The sequence below is a fragment of the Salvelinus alpinus genome, chromosome 3 (genome assembly GCF_045679555.1).
Source record: "Salvelinus alpinus chromosome 3, SLU_Salpinus.1, whole genome shotgun sequence".
NCBI lineage: Eukaryota > Metazoa > Chordata > Actinopteri > Salmoniformes > Salmonidae > Salvelinus > Salvelinus alpinus.
In genome coordinates, this window is record NC_092088.1 from 26,382,671 (window position 1) to 26,401,183 (window position 18,513).

The 18,513-nt window shown below is 44.0% G+C and overlaps 1 protein-coding gene across 2 annotated transcripts in view; it reads right to left on the bottom strand.

Moving 5' to 3' along the window:
* Positions 1–21: 21 nt before the first annotated feature.
* The window catches only part of LOC139570480 (gap junction gamma-1 protein-like), a 47,598-nt gene continuing 29,106 nt past the window's right edge, over positions 22–18,513 (bottom strand). For both annotated transcript variants that reach the window (XM_071392369.1, XM_071392370.1), the window contains one exon: positions 22–3,347. In XM_071392369.1, the coding sequence (XP_071248470.1) occupies positions 1,861–3,276 (1,416 nt within the window). In that variant the 5' untranslated portion in view covers positions 3,277–3,347 and the 3' untranslated portion in view covers positions 22–1,860. The remainder of the gene's footprint in view (positions 3,348–18,513) is intronic.

Sequence of the window (18,513 nt, forward strand, 5' to 3'; positions counted from 1 at the left end):
ACAAATACTTAAACATTTGAAACTTTGTGTTTATTCATACTCCCTTTATAAAAATGATTCAGAACATGCACTTTTCTTTTTTTGCAAAAAAGTATTTCCCAAAATGGAAATATTGGCACAGTGCAAGGGCTCTCAGCTCTCCACTTTAACATTTGAATTAGGAAAAAAGCCAAATAAAATATACATATAGCTAATTTGAAAAAGGTAGCCAAGACAGGTGTCCTTCTCTTATTTCCCACCCACATGTAGTGGTATGTTTTGGCATACATGCTCAAACGCAAAATGGATGTCACTACAAATGATAGTTGTTTCTCCACCCCATTCACCCCCAAAATACCAACTGTCTCTGGTTTGAGATGTACCAGAACATCAGGCGAACACAAACCATCGATAGTAGGGAAACTAGGCTGACTAGATGACACACCATGACCTGACTTCAACGTAAAAACATATTAAAGGGACATTCTACTACAAAATAAAAAATACAGATGTTTTCAAACTACAAAAGCAGCCTAATGTCAAGATGAGTAAACATTCCACGCCCAAAATGAATGGAAAAGATAAGCACCGCAAATCTGGAAATGACATTTTTTCATTATTTTTCATTATCATTACTGTACATCTACAAAAACAGATGGGCCTGGGACGAGAACATCAAAATAACAATTTTATCATCTGACAAACTTTGATTTTGGAGTGTGTAATGTCCCTTGAATCAATACATTGAAGCAGCCTTTCCATACAACTTCAGCAACACTGAAAATAGATTATATTTCTTCTTCTGTGGAACATTGTCATCAACTGAGGAAATTAAGAACATTCATATAAAAACATACAGTAACTGAACCAATCAAAGTGCTGCTTAATTGTCTCTCCCAAACACAATAAAAACAGAACAACAGTTTTGTACACATTATGAAAATATAAACAATTGTTGTCAAATGTTCTCCCTCTCTGTATGCTCTCTATAGTATGGCAATAGTATTCCTCACACATACAATGGAGCAACAATTAAATAGTTCCTCGTAAAATACTGACTGGTCTTTCAACGGTTAAAGGGTTCTTTCAATGCCTTGTCCTGGAACACTCAACACTGAAAAACAATGAAAAAAACATTTCATATTTTAAGCAGTAACGCATAGTAAAATATATGGTGTGGGCAGGCCTACACTGTAGGCTAAGAACATGTCTGCACTGTTCACGGTTTTGACCACCAGATGAAGCTCAAGAGCCATTAAAGAGACAGGTGGATAGAAAGACAGAGAAAACCTCTGACTCCAGTTCTTGGTACCAGTCGTGACCCACAAACATCTCTTTACTATGGAAACATTTCACATACAAGCATCCATCTTGTGAGCAGTTTGGCAAGGGAAGCATACTCTTTACTCGCACAATATTTTTCTTGGTGTAGTAAGAAGGCACTTCAGATAGTTCTTCTAAGAATGCAGCTTAGAAGTCTCCCATTTCTTTGTGGAAGCAAAGATAACGTCATAGCACCGACATATGGCATATTTATACCGATACACATTTAAAAATAAAATAAAGGGACTCTCAATTACTGTGTCTTTTCCCATATTGCTCCTTCTTTTGAACATAGAATTATTTATAAAACATAACAACGTACAGCTGACAGTTGTAACATCAGATACAGCTGACATTGATTACCTCATTTGCATTTAGTGATGTTACAAGCTTCAAGTTACAAACTAATTTCAGCCTGTCTCCAGGGGGCACTAGCATCAGTTATGTCTGTAGGAGCTATATACTCAGTAATGGAGCAATAACTCCTATATCGTAATGTGTTATAGAAGATAACGCTGCATATACTAAGTCCGCTTTAAGAATGATCTATTGTAGATGTCAAATCCACTCGGAGCCCTTGCCGTCTCCCGACTTGCTGCTGCTATTGCTGCTGTTTCCCCTTCCGGCTTTGCTGGAGGTGTGCTTGGAGGCTTGCCGGTGCTTGCGATCACGATGGGGCTTGCTGGGGTTGTTGTGGCCCTGTTCATGGCTGTAGGCCTGCATGGCCGACTCCAACCGGTCCTGCGCCTGCCGAATCTCCCTCTGGAGGGCGCCACGAGCGTCCCTCACGCCACCCGACGATGGGAAGTTATCCTCATTGCTGGCGTACTGCCGCCTCTCCTCCTGGGCGATGTTGGCGCGGTTCTGTCGGCACGCCATCTTGCCGTTGCTCAGGTCGGTGAAGGGCAGCTGCCCATCGGGCGCCACAGTCGGCACCATCAGCGTTGGGGGCTTGACGGCGATGTTGTAGCCCGGCGGCGCTGACGGGGCGTTCCAGGAGTAGGGGTAGCTGCTGTAACCATCGCCCCCTACTACTCCTCCTCCGTCGCGGAATGTGGGTGGCCCCCCAGGACCGCCGCCACCCCCAAGGCCATACAGGTCCTCCTCGGAGAGCGGTCTCTGACGGGAGCGCAGGATGTCACAGATGGTGCCAACGCCCAGGTGGAGCATCTCCCACACGTTGAGCGCCAAGCAGAGCAGCGACACGGCATACATGATGAGCAGGAAGATGGTCTTCTCGGTGGGGCGTGACACAAAGCAGTCCACACTGTGCGGGCACGGCCGGCCCGAGCACACGTATATGGAGGGCACTGCCAGACCGTAGAGGGCGTACTGCCCCCCCAGAAAGGCCACCTCTAGCATGGAACGCGCCAGCAGCTGCAGCACGTAGATACGCATCAGCCCGTCCTCCTTGATGCGCTGGCGTCCGTCATGGCGCACCTTGCCTTTACCCTGGCACCCGCCGCCTCCAGCTCCTCCGCCACCCCTGCCTCCACCCCCGTCGCCTCCCCCCGTCTCGCTCTCCACCTCGGGAACCTCATAGATCATGGGGTCCTCCTCCTGGTCATCCTCGGCCTCCTCCATGCCTCGGTGTTGCCTTCTGGCCCCGAGGTAGAGCTTCCTAGGCTTGCGCTGGGACAGTCCTCCTCCACCCTCAGCTCTCTCCTCGCGCCTGGCAATCTTGTTGACGGCGTAGCCCAGGTACATGAGCGACGGCGTGGCCACCAGGATGATCTGAAAGACCCAGAAGCGGACGTGTGAGAGCGGTGCGAATGCATCATAGCAGACGTTCTCGCAGCCCGGCTGGCCTGAGTTGCACACGAACTTGCTCTGTTCGTCGTAGTAGATGGACTCGCCGCCCACGGCGGTAAGGACGATGCGGAAGACGATGAGCACGGTAAGCCAGATCTTGCCCACGAAGGTAGAGTGGTTGTGGATTTCCTCCAGCAGGCGTGTCAGGAAGCTCCAGCTCATGGTGATGGGAGTCTGGGCGACAGAGAGAGAGAGAGGAACCTCCCTCCTCCTCACTTCTCACACACAGCCGTCTGTGGTAGAAAAGGAAGAGGGGTAGGGGAGGGTCAGGTGCTTAAATAGTGCTCAGGTTAATAGCGGGCACACACACACACACACACACAGTCCATAAATACAATTGATTGACACATGAAAGCAATTCAAGATCAGGACAAACAAAGCTATTACTCCTTTCATATCAGCCTCATGTGGCATAAGGTGCGATGGGATAGCATTTATGTCAAATACAGAACATTGACAGGCCACAGGTGTTGCACAAGTGAAGTATTCAGAGAGGTATTAGCCTTGTGGGATAAGGTGTGATGGGAAAGCATTTATGTAAAATACATTGACAGGCCACAGGTGTTGCCACTAGGGATGTGGTCATGGACAATTTTGCATCGGTTTTCTGTTAAAACGATTAGGGAAAAAATCATAAAATTCCACATCAATTTACAATGCAGAAAAATGGTCCTATTATATATGTATGTATATATGGAAGCCAGGCTTCCCCAACAAATGGACCAATAACCCAAAAATACTAAAACATACAATAATTTATCTTTCGTCTCCCTGTGTTTCATAATTTTCCTTCAATTCGTAAGAGGCTGAATGTATCTCACCAGAAAAAGCGAGTGAAACAGCACCTCTGTCTCTGTATGTGTAGGCCATATAACTGATGCTGTCTGGTCAAAAAGAGTATGACATTGTTGCCGCCCGTGGCGTTGAATGCAAGGGAATCCAGCGAGCGTTTTTGGCCTCCCTTGATATTTAAAAAATAATAATAATAATAGCCAATCAGCGTTGAGCTAAGCTGAGTGAGCTCAACTGTGAATGGTCCTGGTGCACCAAAAAAGGTTCAAGGGAAGACAGTTTGGATTTGGCTTCACTCCAATCACATCACGTCGAGAGCAATACATCATTGACAGAAACAGCTTGAATTGTTGCATCTCGTTGTCCTCCGGTGGCTAGCTAGGTAGCTAAAATTGTCCCTTTCCTAAATTAGATGGATGGAGATAGGGATTTGGACTTTTGGTTTTAGTTAATTCTTCGTACTGACCAATGATTAAAATGTCGATTCTGACCCAACCATAAATTCATACATTGTACCCCTGGCCTGAAAGCTACTGATGACCGCTAGGGCCGGGCAGTGAAGTTATATCTACCGTAACCCTTTACAGACATAGAACGCAGCTACAGTAACATGTCATTAGCAAGAATATATAACTTTTCAGACAATTACAAAAAGTGCTGCATCAGGCACCCTTTAAGACAGTAGAATTCTGCGTAAAATGTTCTGTATTTTTTGCCTGACAACAATAAACATCACTGATTGATGTGCTGCTGTGTTTTTTTTTTATGCAGTTTTTTATGGTATGGTAGCTAGATGTGTTTTATTTCTACTAAATGTCTTGGTAGGTCACGGTATTTAAAAAACTTTAATGTACTTTTTTAGGAGAGAGTGGTCTGAGCGAAGGCAACAGCCAAGCAGGCTGCTAGTAACTCGAGACTATTTGACTGACAGTTCTGGTTGCCTAGTGATGGACTTTAGATTCCAGTTAAGAAGCAGCATTCCTTTACAGACAAGTAAACTGTCCTTTCATATCACTAGAGACAACCTGGTCTCAGAGCATTTCGTATTATTATGTACGTCAATCCGAGATGCTCCATTTAGTATGATATGTTACGTTTCGTATATGGTATGTATTAATTTGTGGACGTTCATCACCCATTTCGTATGATATCTTACAAATTACAATTCAAATTATATTTTCTGAATTCGCTAAATGTACAATATGTTATGAATTTGCAAAACGTACTGTATGATAGGAATTTCCAAAATGTATGATATATTACCAATTCTAGCTAGGTGGCTAACTTTAGGTAGCTGGGTAACGTGAGCTAGGCTAGGGGTTAGGGGTTAAGGTTAGGAGTTAGCTTAAAGGGTTGTTAGGGGAAGGGTTAATGTTAGGATTAGGGGAAGGGTTAGCTAAAAGGGTTAAGGTTAGGTTTATGGGAAGGGTTAGCTTACATGTGGGAAGTGGTTTAAAAGTTGCTAATTAGCTAAAATGCTAAAGTTATCGGTGATGAGACTCAAACTTGCAACCTCTGGGTTGCTAGACATTTGCGTTATATGCCCCACCCCGACCAACCACCCTACTTTTGTTTTTGCCTTAAGTAACCATCTGTCTTATGTAACCATACCAAATGTAACATACAGTATCATACTAATTTGAGTGTTATTATGTTACGTCTCTGAAACCAGGCTGCCAGAAAAGGTTATGTGTCGGCAGCGTTTTAAAAAACGCATTGTAAATTGGGTGGTTCAAGCCCTGAATACTGTTTGGCTGACAGCCGTGGTATATCAGACCACGTATACCACGGGTATGACAAAACATTTATTTTTACTGCTCTAATTACATTGGTAACCAGTTTATAATAGCAGTAAGGCACGGGGGGGTGTGGTATATGGCCAATATACCACGGCTAAGGGCTGTGTCCAGGCACTCCGCTATGCGTTGTGCTTAAGAACAGCCCTTAGCCGTGGTATGTTGGCCATATACCACACCCCCTCGGGCCTTATTGCTTAAGTGTAGCCTACCCTCACAGACAGACAAACATGCCGTACCCGAGCGGCTTTCAAGGGGCCACATTCCATTATAAGCGTAATCGATACAGGCAACCGGTTTCCTACTGTAATTTTAAATGAGACAGCCTGCCCCGTGCTCGCAAGACTGCAACAGACAGAAGACTGAACACATACTTGCATCATTAACGAAGAGACTGAGAAGGCAGTCCAGCACGAGAGAAAGGCAGAAGCATGCACAAGTGTGCTAATATGTTTTGGTCATCTGCATTTCGCAATGTCTTGTCTTGCATGCCTTGCAAATTCACCAAGTAGCCTAAAGTTCACCTCTTCCTCTCTGGTTTTTATTTGAATTACACAACTTCCCTATCAGCTATAAGACGGAAAATAATATGTTTTGTGATAACTGAACTGCGATTTAAAAGAAGTGGGGGAGCGTCCTTAACGTTAAGGATCCCAACTTCGTGTAAACTCACAGTCCTAGTTGCCACAAGTGAAGCGTTCAGAGGTAAAAATATGACACAGTGGTCATCCAGGTGATGTGAAATTCAGTACCTTTCAGTGAGTTGGGTTGGATCAGAAATTTCCACTACAAATAAGGATATGAGATAAAAACGGAAAACAAAGACAAACGATCCTGGAACATATCCCTGTATGCCGTCCAGACAGGGTGGTGATGGATTTGGCACTTTGTTCTCTTCTGTAAATGTGTGTGTGCGCGTGCATGTGTGCGTGCATGTGCTGCAGGCTACGTTGGAGCCCCACATTTTTCAACTGTTCCCCCCCCACAAACCGAAAGACAGGGGCAGCATATTGTGCACCTTTCCATTATAGACACATGCTTACAATTAACCAGGGCGGAGTGCACGCCATATGTCATGGCCATGTGGAAAAATGTACAGACCACCCCTCTGAATCATAGAGAAATTCCACTCCACTAAAATGTATGTACACACACCTACTCCTTTCCACAAGCATACACCAGTGTTTCCCCTTGGATTATTTTAGACTCCGAACGACTATGAGAAGATCACTTCTGATGACTTTTTTTGAAAAGACTAATGAAAATGTAATTATGTTGACACCATCTTAAATATAAGTAATGTGTGCCACTGCACTGTAGGGAGATGATGAGTAGCAAGCGGTGGCTGTGAGCTCTTGGCACTCATTCCTGCCACTGCTCGCTCTGTTTGCTAAAAATATACAGTACCAGTCAAAAGTTGGACACACCTACTCATTCAAGAGTTTTTCTTTATTTTGACTATTTTCTACATTGTAGAATAATAGTGAAGACATCAAAACTATGAAATAACACATATGGAATCATGTAGTAACCAAAATACAAATCAAAATATATTTTATAATTTGAGATTCTTCAAAGTAGCCACACTTTGCCTTGATGACAGCTTTGCACACTCTTCGTATTCTCTCATCCATTTGCAATTATGTTAGCACAGCTGAAAACTGTTGTTCTGATTAAATAAGAAATTAAACTGGCCTTCTTTAGACTAGTTGAGTATCTGGAGCATCAGCATTTGTGGATTCGATTACAGGCTCAAAATGGCCAGAAACAAAACACTTTCTTCTGAAACTCGTCAGTCTATTCTTGTTCTGAGAAATGAAGAAACTGAAGATCTCGTACAACGCTGTGTACTACTCCCTTCACAGAACAGCACAAACTGGCCCTAACCAGAATAGAAAGAGGAGTGGGAGGCCCCGGTGCACAACTGAGCAAGAGGACAAGTACATTAAAGTACATTAGAGTGTTTGAGAAACAGACGCCTCACAAGTCCTCAACTGGCAGCTTCATTAAATAGCATCCGCAAAACACCAGTATCAACGTCAATAGCGAAGAGGCGACTCCGGGATGCTGGCCTTCTAAATCATTGCTCTATGTGACTAAACATGCCAAATGGCATAAAGATGCATTGTCTTACGTTAGTTAGCGTGTCGATTCAGCCTGCACTGATCTGTCTTGTAGCTCGAAAAGGGTAAATGGATAGCTCGAAAGTAGTTTGGTTACAACTATCTGTCCAACGTTTCAAAAATATTACTTAGGTGACATCGCCTAATGAATCCCATTTCATCCTTAAAACAGGCTTAATTAATCAAAGCTTTTCATTAGTCTTATGGTTTGGGGGTAGAAGCTGTTTAGAAGCCTCTTGGACTTGGTGCTCCGGGACCGCTTGCCGTGCGGTAGCAGAGAGAACAGTCTATGACTAGGGTGGCTGGAGTCTTTGAAATTTTTTAGGGCCTTCCTCTGACACCGCTTGGTATAGAGGTCCTGGATAGCAGGAAGCTTGGCCCCGGAGATGTACTGGGCCGTACGCACTACCCTATGTAGTGCCTTGAGGTCGGAGGCCGAGCAGTTGCCATACCAGGCAGTGATGCAACCCGACAGGATGCTCTCGATGGTGCAGCTGTAAAACCTTTTGAGGATCTGAGGACCCATGCCAAATCTTTTCAGTCTCCTGAGGGGGAATAGGTTTTGTCGTGCCCTCTTCACGACTGTCTTGGTGTGTTTGGACCATGATAGTTTGTTGGTGATGTGGATGCCCAGGAACTTGAAGCTCTCAACCTGTTCCACTACAGCCCCGTCGATGAGAATAGGGGTGTGCTCAGTCCTCCTTTTCCTGTTGTCCACAATCATCTCCTTTGTCTTGATCACGTTGAGGGAGAGGTTGTTGTCCTTGCACCACACGGTCAGGTCTCTGACCTCCTCCCTATAGGCTGTCTCATCGTTGTCGGTGATCAGGCCTACCACTGTTGTGTCATCGGCAAACTTAATTATGGTGTTGGAATCGTGCCTGGCCGTGCAGCCATGAGTGAACAGGGAGTACAGGAGGGGACTGAGCACGCACCCCTGAGGGGCCCCCGTGTTGAGGCTCAGCATGCGGATGTGTTGTGACCTACCCTTACCACCTGGGGGCGGCCTGTCAGGAAGTCCAGGATCCAGTTGCAGAGGGAGGTGTTTAGTCCCAGGGTCCTTAGCTTATTGATGAGCTTTGAGGGCACTATGGTGTTGAACGCTAAGCTTTAGTCAATGAATAGGGATCTCACATAGGTGTTCCTTTTGTCCAGGTGGGAAAGGGCAGTGTGGAGTGCAATGGAGATTGCATCATCTGTGAATCTGTTGGTGCGGTATGCAAATTGGAGTGGGTCTAGTGTTTCTGGGATAATGGTGTTGATGTGAGCCATGACCAGCCTTTCAAAGCCTTTCATGGCTACAGACATGAATGCTACGGGTCAGTAGTCATTTAGGCAGGTTACCTTAGTGTTCTTGGGCACAGGGACTATGGTGGTCTGCTTGAAACATGTTGGTATTACAGACTCGGACAGGTTGAAAATGTCAGTGAAGACACTTGCCAGTTGGTCAGCGCATGCTCGGAGTACACGTCCTAGTAATCCGTCTGGCCCAGTAGCCTTGTGAATGTTGACCTGTTTAAAGGTCTTACTCACATCGGCTGCGGAGAGCGTGATCACACAGTCATCCGGAACAGCTGATGCTCTCATGCATGTTTCAGTGTTACTTGCCTCGAAGCGAGCATAGAAGTTATTTAGCTCGCCTGGTAGGCTCGTGTCACTGGGCAGCTCTCGGCTGTGCTTCCCTTTGTAGTCTGTAATAGTTTACAAGCCCTGCCACATCCGACGAGCGTCGGAACCGGTGTTGTACGATTCGATTTTAGTCCTGTATTGATGCTTTGCCTGTTTGATGGTTCGTCGGAGGGCATAGCGGGATTTCTTGTAAGCTTCCGGGTTAGCGTGCCGCTCCTTGAAAGCGGCAGCTCTACCTTTTAGCTCAGTGTGAATGTTACCTGTAATCCACGGCTTCTGGTTGGGGTATGTACATACAGTCACTGTGGAGATGACGTCCTCGATGCAGTTATTGATAAAGCCAGTGACTGATGTGGTGTACTCCTCAATGCCATCGGAGGAATCCCGGAACATATTCCAGTCTGTGCTAGCAAAACAGTCCTGTAGTTAAGCATCTGCTTCATCTGACCACTTTACAATACATCTGTAAATCATTTTGATGTGTTTTGGTTAGGGAAGTCTTAGTCGCACCATTTCACATCTTGCTAAGAAGTTGTGTTCTTCAATGAGCAGTATTTCTGAAGTTTGACAATGTGCACAAAAGCTAGCATACTTTGTCCAACATTAGCTTGCTACTGAGCCAGTCACTGAAACGATGCTGTTAACCGGGAACCGGCTACCTACTTAAAAGCCAGCTAGCAAGCTACTGTAGTTGTGCTGCTAACATTATTATCAGTTTTCATGCAGCCTCCAGAGTCAGCTGCATTGCTCAGCTGACACAATAATGGTCACTTAAACAGTATAAGCAGCAAGCTAAGCAGCAAGCTAAGCAGCAAGCTAAAGCAGCAGGTAGAGCTAGCTAACTAACTAACATTAGATATGTCAGTAAGCGAGCTACAATAGTAAGCTAAAAAGCTGATGAAGTGGTGACCGACGTCCTTGCACAGAATTTTTGCAGGAGAAGTACACCGCTTTGTTTGTTTTTTCTCAAACGATTAAATCACTGTTACAACATTTGTAATAATTTAACTAGTTATTCTGCCTATTTCATGGAGAGTCATGTGAGAGCGCAGTGATATCATAAATTCGGAACCATTTTCATTTTTGAATGTCGGACGCTTGTGAATCCTAACACTTTGAGTTCCACAGGGGAGACGCTATACGGACACGCTGTGTGCCCAATTTGATGACGTACACTATATATACAAAAGTATGTGGACACCCCTTCAAATAGTGTATTTGGCTACTTCAAATAGTGTATTTGGCTATTTCAGCCATACCCGTTGCTGACAGGTGTATAAAATCAAGCACACAGCCATGAAATCTCCGTAGACAAATGGCCTTACTGAAGAGCTCAGTGACATTCAACATGGTACCGTCATAGGATGCCACCTTTCCAACACGTCAGTTTGTCAAATTTCTGCCCTGCTAGAGCTGCCTCAGTCAACTGTAAGTGCTGTTATTGTGAAGTGGAAACATCTAGGAGCAAGAACAGCTCAGCCGCGAAGTGGTAGGCCACACAAGCTCACAGAACGGGACCGCAGAGTGCTGAAGTGCGTAGAACATATAAATTGTCTGTCCTCGGGTTGCAACACTCACTACCGAGTACCAAATTGCCTCTGGAAGCAACGTCAGCACAATAACTGTTCGTCGGGAGCTTCATGAAATGGGTTTCAATGGCCGAGCAGCCTAAGATCGCCATGCGCAATGCCAAGTGTTGACTGGAGTGGTGTAAAGCTCGTCGCTATTGGACTCTGGAGCAGTGGAAACGTGTTCTCTGGAGTGATCAATCACGCTCACCATCTGGCAGTCTGATGGACTAATCTGGGTTTGGCGGATGCCAGGAGATCACTGCCTGCCCGAATGCATAGTACAAACTGTAAAGTTTGGTGGAGGAGGAATAATGCCTTGGGGCTGTTTTTTATGGTTCGGGCTAGGCCCCTTAGTTCCAGTGAAGGGAAATCTTAATGCTACAGCATACAATGACATTCTAGACGATTCGGTGCTTTCAACTTGGGGAAAACGTTTGGGAAAAGCCCTTTCCTGTTTCAGCATTACAATGCCCCCGTGCACAAAGCGAGATGCATACAGAAATGGTTTGTCGAGATCGATGTGGAAGAACTTGACTGGCATGAACAGAGCCCTGACCACAACCCCATCGAACACCTTTGGGATGAACTGGAACACTGACTACGAGCCAGGCCTAGTCGCCCATCATCAGTGCCTGACCTCACTGATGCTCTTGTAGCTGAATGGAAGGAAGTCCCCGTAGCAATGTTCCAACATCTAGTGAAAAGCCTTCCCAGAAGAGTGGAGTCTGTTATAGCAGTAAAGGAGGGGACCAACTCCATATTAATGCCCATGATTTTGGAATAAGATGTTCAACAAGCAAGTGTCCACATACTTTTGGTCATGTAGCCTATGTCACGCAGCGAGAGTCGAATGGAGACAAACGAATTCAGTTCAGTCAATCGTCCTGATGAGCCCTTCAAGACTAGTTAGTAGGCTACGCGTGTGGCTAGAAACTTCAACGAGAACTTGAAACTTGTCTGACAAAGTTTGGACTACGGAAAATGTTCAGAGTTATTCCGTTTATTTAACCTTTATTTAACTAGGCAAGTTTTACAAGTTTTAACTAGCGCCATGCTGCTGTTGTGCCAGCATAATCTAGCTAGCTGGGAAGGGCTCATCAGGACTGAATGAAACAAATATTCTTCTTCTTCACCTAGCTCAATGGTCTCCACTCGACATATGTCATCAATTTAGGTACCAGGAGTGACTCCATCTGACGTTAGACAATGATAAGATGAGTACACTATATGAATTGAGCCTTCTGTTTTTATAGATGATGTTGTCTGTAGAAAAAACAGAACCGTAGTCAGCTGCCAACGTGGCTTTTTATGGTCTAAAATATATGGACGAGAATAAGACCTAAATTCAGAACTTTTGAAAACAGGCACCCAACAGAATTCCATATTTAACATTTGATGCCTCCAGAAATGCCTTCCAAGTTGTTATCTGGAACACATTTGTTGTGTTAACGCACACAATCATCAAAACACACACATGTGCGCGAAAAGGGAAATGCACGGATGCACATACAAACCAGCCTTTAATTAATATCAGACTAGTGTCAATCAAACAATTACAGTTGAAGCCTGCACCAGTCTTCTGTAGTCATATTGTTGACAGGGTTTGGATTAATAGAGCAGCTTGAAACATGACTTAACAACTCTGGCTCACCAGGAGAAAGCCAAGACCGTGTCAAAGAACATTGTTGAAAGATAGTAACTTATCCTAACATCAATAGCAAAAAGTTCTTAGAAATAATGTTCAAACTTTTTTCCCATAATACATTTTTAAAAACATAAATCTAATCTAAATAACCTTTAGTTTGTAAGACCTCAGGCTGCTGGGCTCAGATCCATAAGAATGAATATAGACAAATGGACCCTTGGGCAGGCTGAATCATATCAAGACTTGAAAGAGGGGGTTGAGGCACTGCTATTACTGGAGTTTCAGTCAACTCAGAAATGAAAGGTGCACTGTATGTTATCTTGCTAGCCCCCAGCAGGTTAGCCTCCTTGCCTCAGGTGTTCTAGCAGGAATATGACATTTTGATTTGTGAAGCTGAACACAACATCTTCCCCACTGTGTGCTCACTTGGACAAAGGCAAATCAATTTGGAAAACAAGCGCCATTGAGGATATATCTTTCTTGTTACTCTCATCCCTATTCCCGAGAATGGAAGTTATCCATAAATAGAGAGATCCATATACACTGAGTATACCAAACACTAGGAACACCTTCCTGATATTGAGTTGCAGCCCTCCTCTTCTTTTGCCCTCAGAACATACTCAATTTGTCGGGGCATGGACTCTACAAGGCGTCGAAGGCGTTCCACAGGGATGCTGGCCCATGTTGACGCCAATGATCCCACGCTTGTGTCAAGTTGCCTGGATGTCCTTTGGGTGGTGGACCATTCTTGATTCACACGGGAAACTATTGAGCATGAAAAACCCAGCAATGTTGCAGTTCTTCACACAAACCGGTGCTCCTGGCACCTGTCTTGCCCATTTCCCCTCTAAATGGCACACATACACAATCCGATTGTCTCAAGGCTTAAAAGTCCTTCTTTAACCTGTCTCCTCCCATTCATCTACACTGATTGAAGTGGACTTAACAACTGACATCAATTAGGAATCATAGCCATTTAACATCCAAAAAGAAAAGCGAGAGATTTTGAGAGAGAACAAAAATGGCTTCATGAAAGGGATGTTAAAGTTGCTCTATTTATCAATTACACTTGCAAATAACCCTAAAGGTCAACGATATATCTACAGTAGAAAACTGTATAGGCTGTACATTTTTTGGAATGCTGTTGGAAGCTATAAAGTTTCTTATGTACAGCGACTGGCCATCCTGGCCAACTTCAGTGTATACAAACAGCAGTGTCTTTCTGCTTAAGGATTGGTGTTTGTTGTTGGAGGTTGAAAACAAAGCGTAAACAAGAACCCGTACTTAACTTCTTGTCAATAGGGGGGCGCTGTTTTCACTTTGGAAAAAATCGTGCCCAATTTAAACAGCCTCGTACTCTATTCTAGATCATATAATATGCATATTATTATTACTATTGGATAGAAAACACTCTCAAGTTTCTAAAACTGTTTGAATTATATCTGTGAGTAAAACAGAACTCCTTTGGCAGCAAACTTCCAGACAGGAAGTGAAAATTCTGAAAATGGGGCTCTGTTTCAGGGCCTGCCTATTCAACTGGCTTATACACTGCTCAGAAAAATAAAGGGAACACTTAAACAACACAATGTAACTCCAAGTCAATCACACTTCTGTGAAATCAAACTGTCCACTTAGGAAGCAACACTGATTGACAATACATTTCACATGCTGTTGTGCAAATGGAATAGACAAAAGGTGGAAATTATAGGCAATTAGCAAGACACCCCCAATAAAGGAGTGGTTCTGCAGGTGGTGACCACAGACCACTTCTCAGTTCCTATGCTTCCTGGCTGATGTTTTGGTCACTTTTGAATGCTGGTGGTGCTTTCACTCTAGTGGTAGCATGCACGACTGCGAGTCTACACACGCCACACAACGTGGCTATCAGGTAGTGCAGACTACACTCCAGTGATAGGCTTGATACCATCAATGACGAGACTGCCTACAGGCAAGAAGGTGTTGGCCCTCGGAGTGTCGTGTCAGCGAAATAGCCTCGCACTCAACATCGACAAAACATAGGAGGCGCTGACTCAGGAGATAGCAGAGCCAGTACCCCCCTATCCATGTTGACGGAACAGTGGTAGAGAGGGCCGTACGTTTGAGTCCTCGGCATACACACCACAGACAGACAGGACCGGTCTACCTACACAGACAGCTTTGTGCAAGGAGGAGCACTGCCAGGAGCCCTGCAAAATGACCTCCAGCAGGCCACAAATGTGCATATACAGCATACAGCATCATATACAGCATCCTGTCGGGCTGTATCACCGCCTGGTACGGCAACTGCTCCGCCCACAACTGTAAGGCTCTCCAGAGGGTAGTGAGGTCTACACAACGCATCACCGGGGGCAAACTACCTGCCCTCCAGGACACCTACACCACCCGATGTCACAGGAAGGCCATAAAGATCATCAAGGACCACAACCACCCGAGCCACTGCCTGTTGACCCCGCTATCATCCAGAAGGCGAGGTCAGTACAGGTGCATCAAAGCAGGGACCGAGAGACTGAAAAGCAGCTTCTATCTCAAGGCCATCAGACTGTTAAACAGCCACCACTAACATTGAGTGGCTGCTGCCAACATACTGACTCAACTCCAGCCACTTTATTAACAATGTAAAAATTGATGAAAAAAATGTATCACTAGCCACTTTAAACAATGCCACTTCATATAATGTTTACATACTCTACATTACTCATCTCATATGTATATACTGTACTCTATACCATCTACTGCATCTGCCATCTTGATGTAATACATGTATCACTAGCCACTTTAAACAATGCCACTTTTATATGTTTACATACCCTACATTACTCATCTCATATGTATATACTGTACTCGATACCATCTACTGCATCTTGCCTATGCCGTTCTGTACCATCACTCATTCATATATTTTTATGTACATATTCTTCATTCCTTTACACTTGTGTGTATAAGGTAGTTGTTGTGAAATTGTTAGGTTAGATTACTCGTTGGTTATTACTGCATTGTCGGACCTAGAAGTACAAGCATTTCGCTACACTCGCATTAACATCTGTCAACCATGTGTATGTGACCAATAACATTTGATTTGATTTGGGGGATGAGTCCCCCTAAATGCAACAAAGTCACACTTTGGGGGGGGTCTCTAAATAATGCTAATTGAACTATTCCCCTATTTGCTTAAAATGCTTTTTGTACTGCTACAGTGGTAAATATAACAAATAAAAGATTATTCCAAATTAAACAAAATACCCTCACATCAGTTTTACGATTGACATTTTTCTTCTTCATGTGGCTGCACATCCTGGGACAGTCCGGCATTTCAGGACCTTTTCAGGTGTCCATACTTTTCCTTCTACAAAAAAGGTCCTTTTGCCAGCAAGACGCCTCAATTCATTCAGGCTACAAAAAGTGCAATCGCCGAATGTCATTACACTTTTTGGTGTTTTGTAACAGATGTCTTCTTTCCATTCATCAAATGGCGCAGGCTCCCTGTTTGGATGCTGGAATTATTTTGGAGTGGAGGAACAAATGCAGATACCCTATGTTTTGCAGTGATTGTTTGACAATAACATGAAAACATGCCTTAGTCATGCCACATTTTTTACTGTTAAATGACATGTCTTTACCATTTATTTTTTTTGCACCTGCATAGGAGGTCACGTGAAAAAAAATACGAGACCTCCGGAATGTCACAGTATAATTCGCACTCCGGTAATAGGCTTTTATGATATTTCAGGTATTTCTAAGCCGGTGGCTATTCTTAAAAAACCATGAGGAAATCAAAATTATCGCTATGAATTGTTACATAGAGCACCTTTAAGACAATGATCCTGCGAGGCAGAATGAAGGACAGGAGGAATAGGCCTAAATTCCAGAGGAATTACTGAGGAGAGAGAAATGAACTTGACGACCAGACTTGTCACCTTGACCATGGCTACCGGTTCTGCCTAAAGGCTCCCCAGAGCTTCACACACCCAACATGCTTCTCCATTTCTTCAACTACATTCATTTCCCTGAGTGTCTAACTGTCTATGTAGTGGTTTACTGCAGCTTCAAATCTGCAGACACTTCATCCCCCTAACAACCAATTAGAGCGATTCAAACCCGATCTGGACTGGTGAAATATTGAGCGCTCCGCTTGCCTAGAAGGTTTCAGCAAAATGTCTGGGCCAGCTGATTAGCTTGTTTACAAAGGCATTGTTCTCAAGTTCATCACCTCACTACTCAATCTCTGTGCAGTAAAAACGTTACAGTTTCTTATGTTACTATTCTATTGTAAAGCCCTCAGATTAATTATCCTTTAACTCGATCAGACTTTGTCCTTCAAGGTGATTTGCAAAATAACTCAAAATAAAAGGGGTATTTAAGCAACAGTGTAGATGTCAGTGCAGGAATTTAAACAGTAAATAAATGGGTTCAAGGAATTCAAATGGTAACTACTTGGAAACAAACAGGTCATTTGTGGATTGTGATCTGCAGAGGAACAGTTGTCTGAAGCTGACAAAGCCTTATGACAGACCATTTCGTTCAAGACCAGCAAGTACAGTAAATATATACTGAACAAAAATATAAATGCAATACGCAGCAATTTCAACGATTTCTACTGAGTTACAGTTCATATAAGGAAACCAGTCTTATGGTAAAGAAATTAAGATTAAATTATCTGGCAACAGCTCTGGTGGACATTCCTGCAGTCATCATGCCAATTGCACGCTCCCTCAAAACTTGAGACATCTGTGGCATTGTGTTGTGTGACATAACTGCACATTATAGAGTGACCTTTTATTGTCCCCAGCACAAGGTGCACCTGTGTAATGATCATGCTGTTTAATCAGCTTCCTGTCAAGTGGATGGCTTGTCTTGGCAAAGGAGAAATACAATAACAGGGATGTAAACAAATTTGTGCACAATATTTGAGAGAAATAAGCTTTTTGTGCGTATGTAACATTTCTGGGATGTTTTATTTCAGCTCATGAAACATGGTACCAACACTTTAGATGTTGCGTTTATATTTTTGTTCAGTATATTTTTGCATTGCATGCAATAGTGTTGTTAGCGGTCATGGAAAGATCTTGGGGAAGTGAGGACTTGGCTGGGAGGTAGGAGCATATTAGTTTTGAGTTTGACATGCCAAATTGACATCACTGAGGCATGCCCCGATGCAAAGGCAATACATTTGTCAGATTGCGGCAAGGAGAGAGAGTTGGACAACATCAGCATAATATTGACGAGAGAAGCTGCAATAACAAATCACACAGCCTAGGGATCCATTTGCAATAACAAAAAGAGGGGGGCAAGCACAGAACCCTGAGGTACACAAAGTTGTTTTTAACTGTTACTGAGTGTTCCAGTGCTACTGTTTAGTATTAGTGTCACTATAGTATAGTATTAGTGCTACAGCTGGTGGTAAAAGGGACTAGGATCAGGGGGAGTGGATGAATTGAGAGACTGGTTGCAGATAAGTGGTGACCAATGGTAGTGGGACCACGTAAGCCTATCACTTTTCTCTCTGTATTTTTCATCCTCTCCCTTTCTATCCAGGTACAGTTACTCACCTACCCTTTTAGGAATGAGAGCAAATACGAGCAAATAGAAGCTGGATGCCCTTGCATGCCCTGCGTGTGTGAAACCTGAGTGTGTGAAGAGATTAGCCACTGAGGAAAGGAAGGGCAAACAAGGGGGACCTCAGGGCTAGGGAGTGCAGGTGTGTTAAAAAGATGAGGACACTGATGCCTGAGTCAACACCTTAACGTTGTGTAACCCTCTGTGTTCAGGTGCAGGAGAAACCGCAAAGGAGGTTCTCTCAGGACTGGAATATGAAGGTGTCTGTCAAAGAGTTGGTAATAACTTTT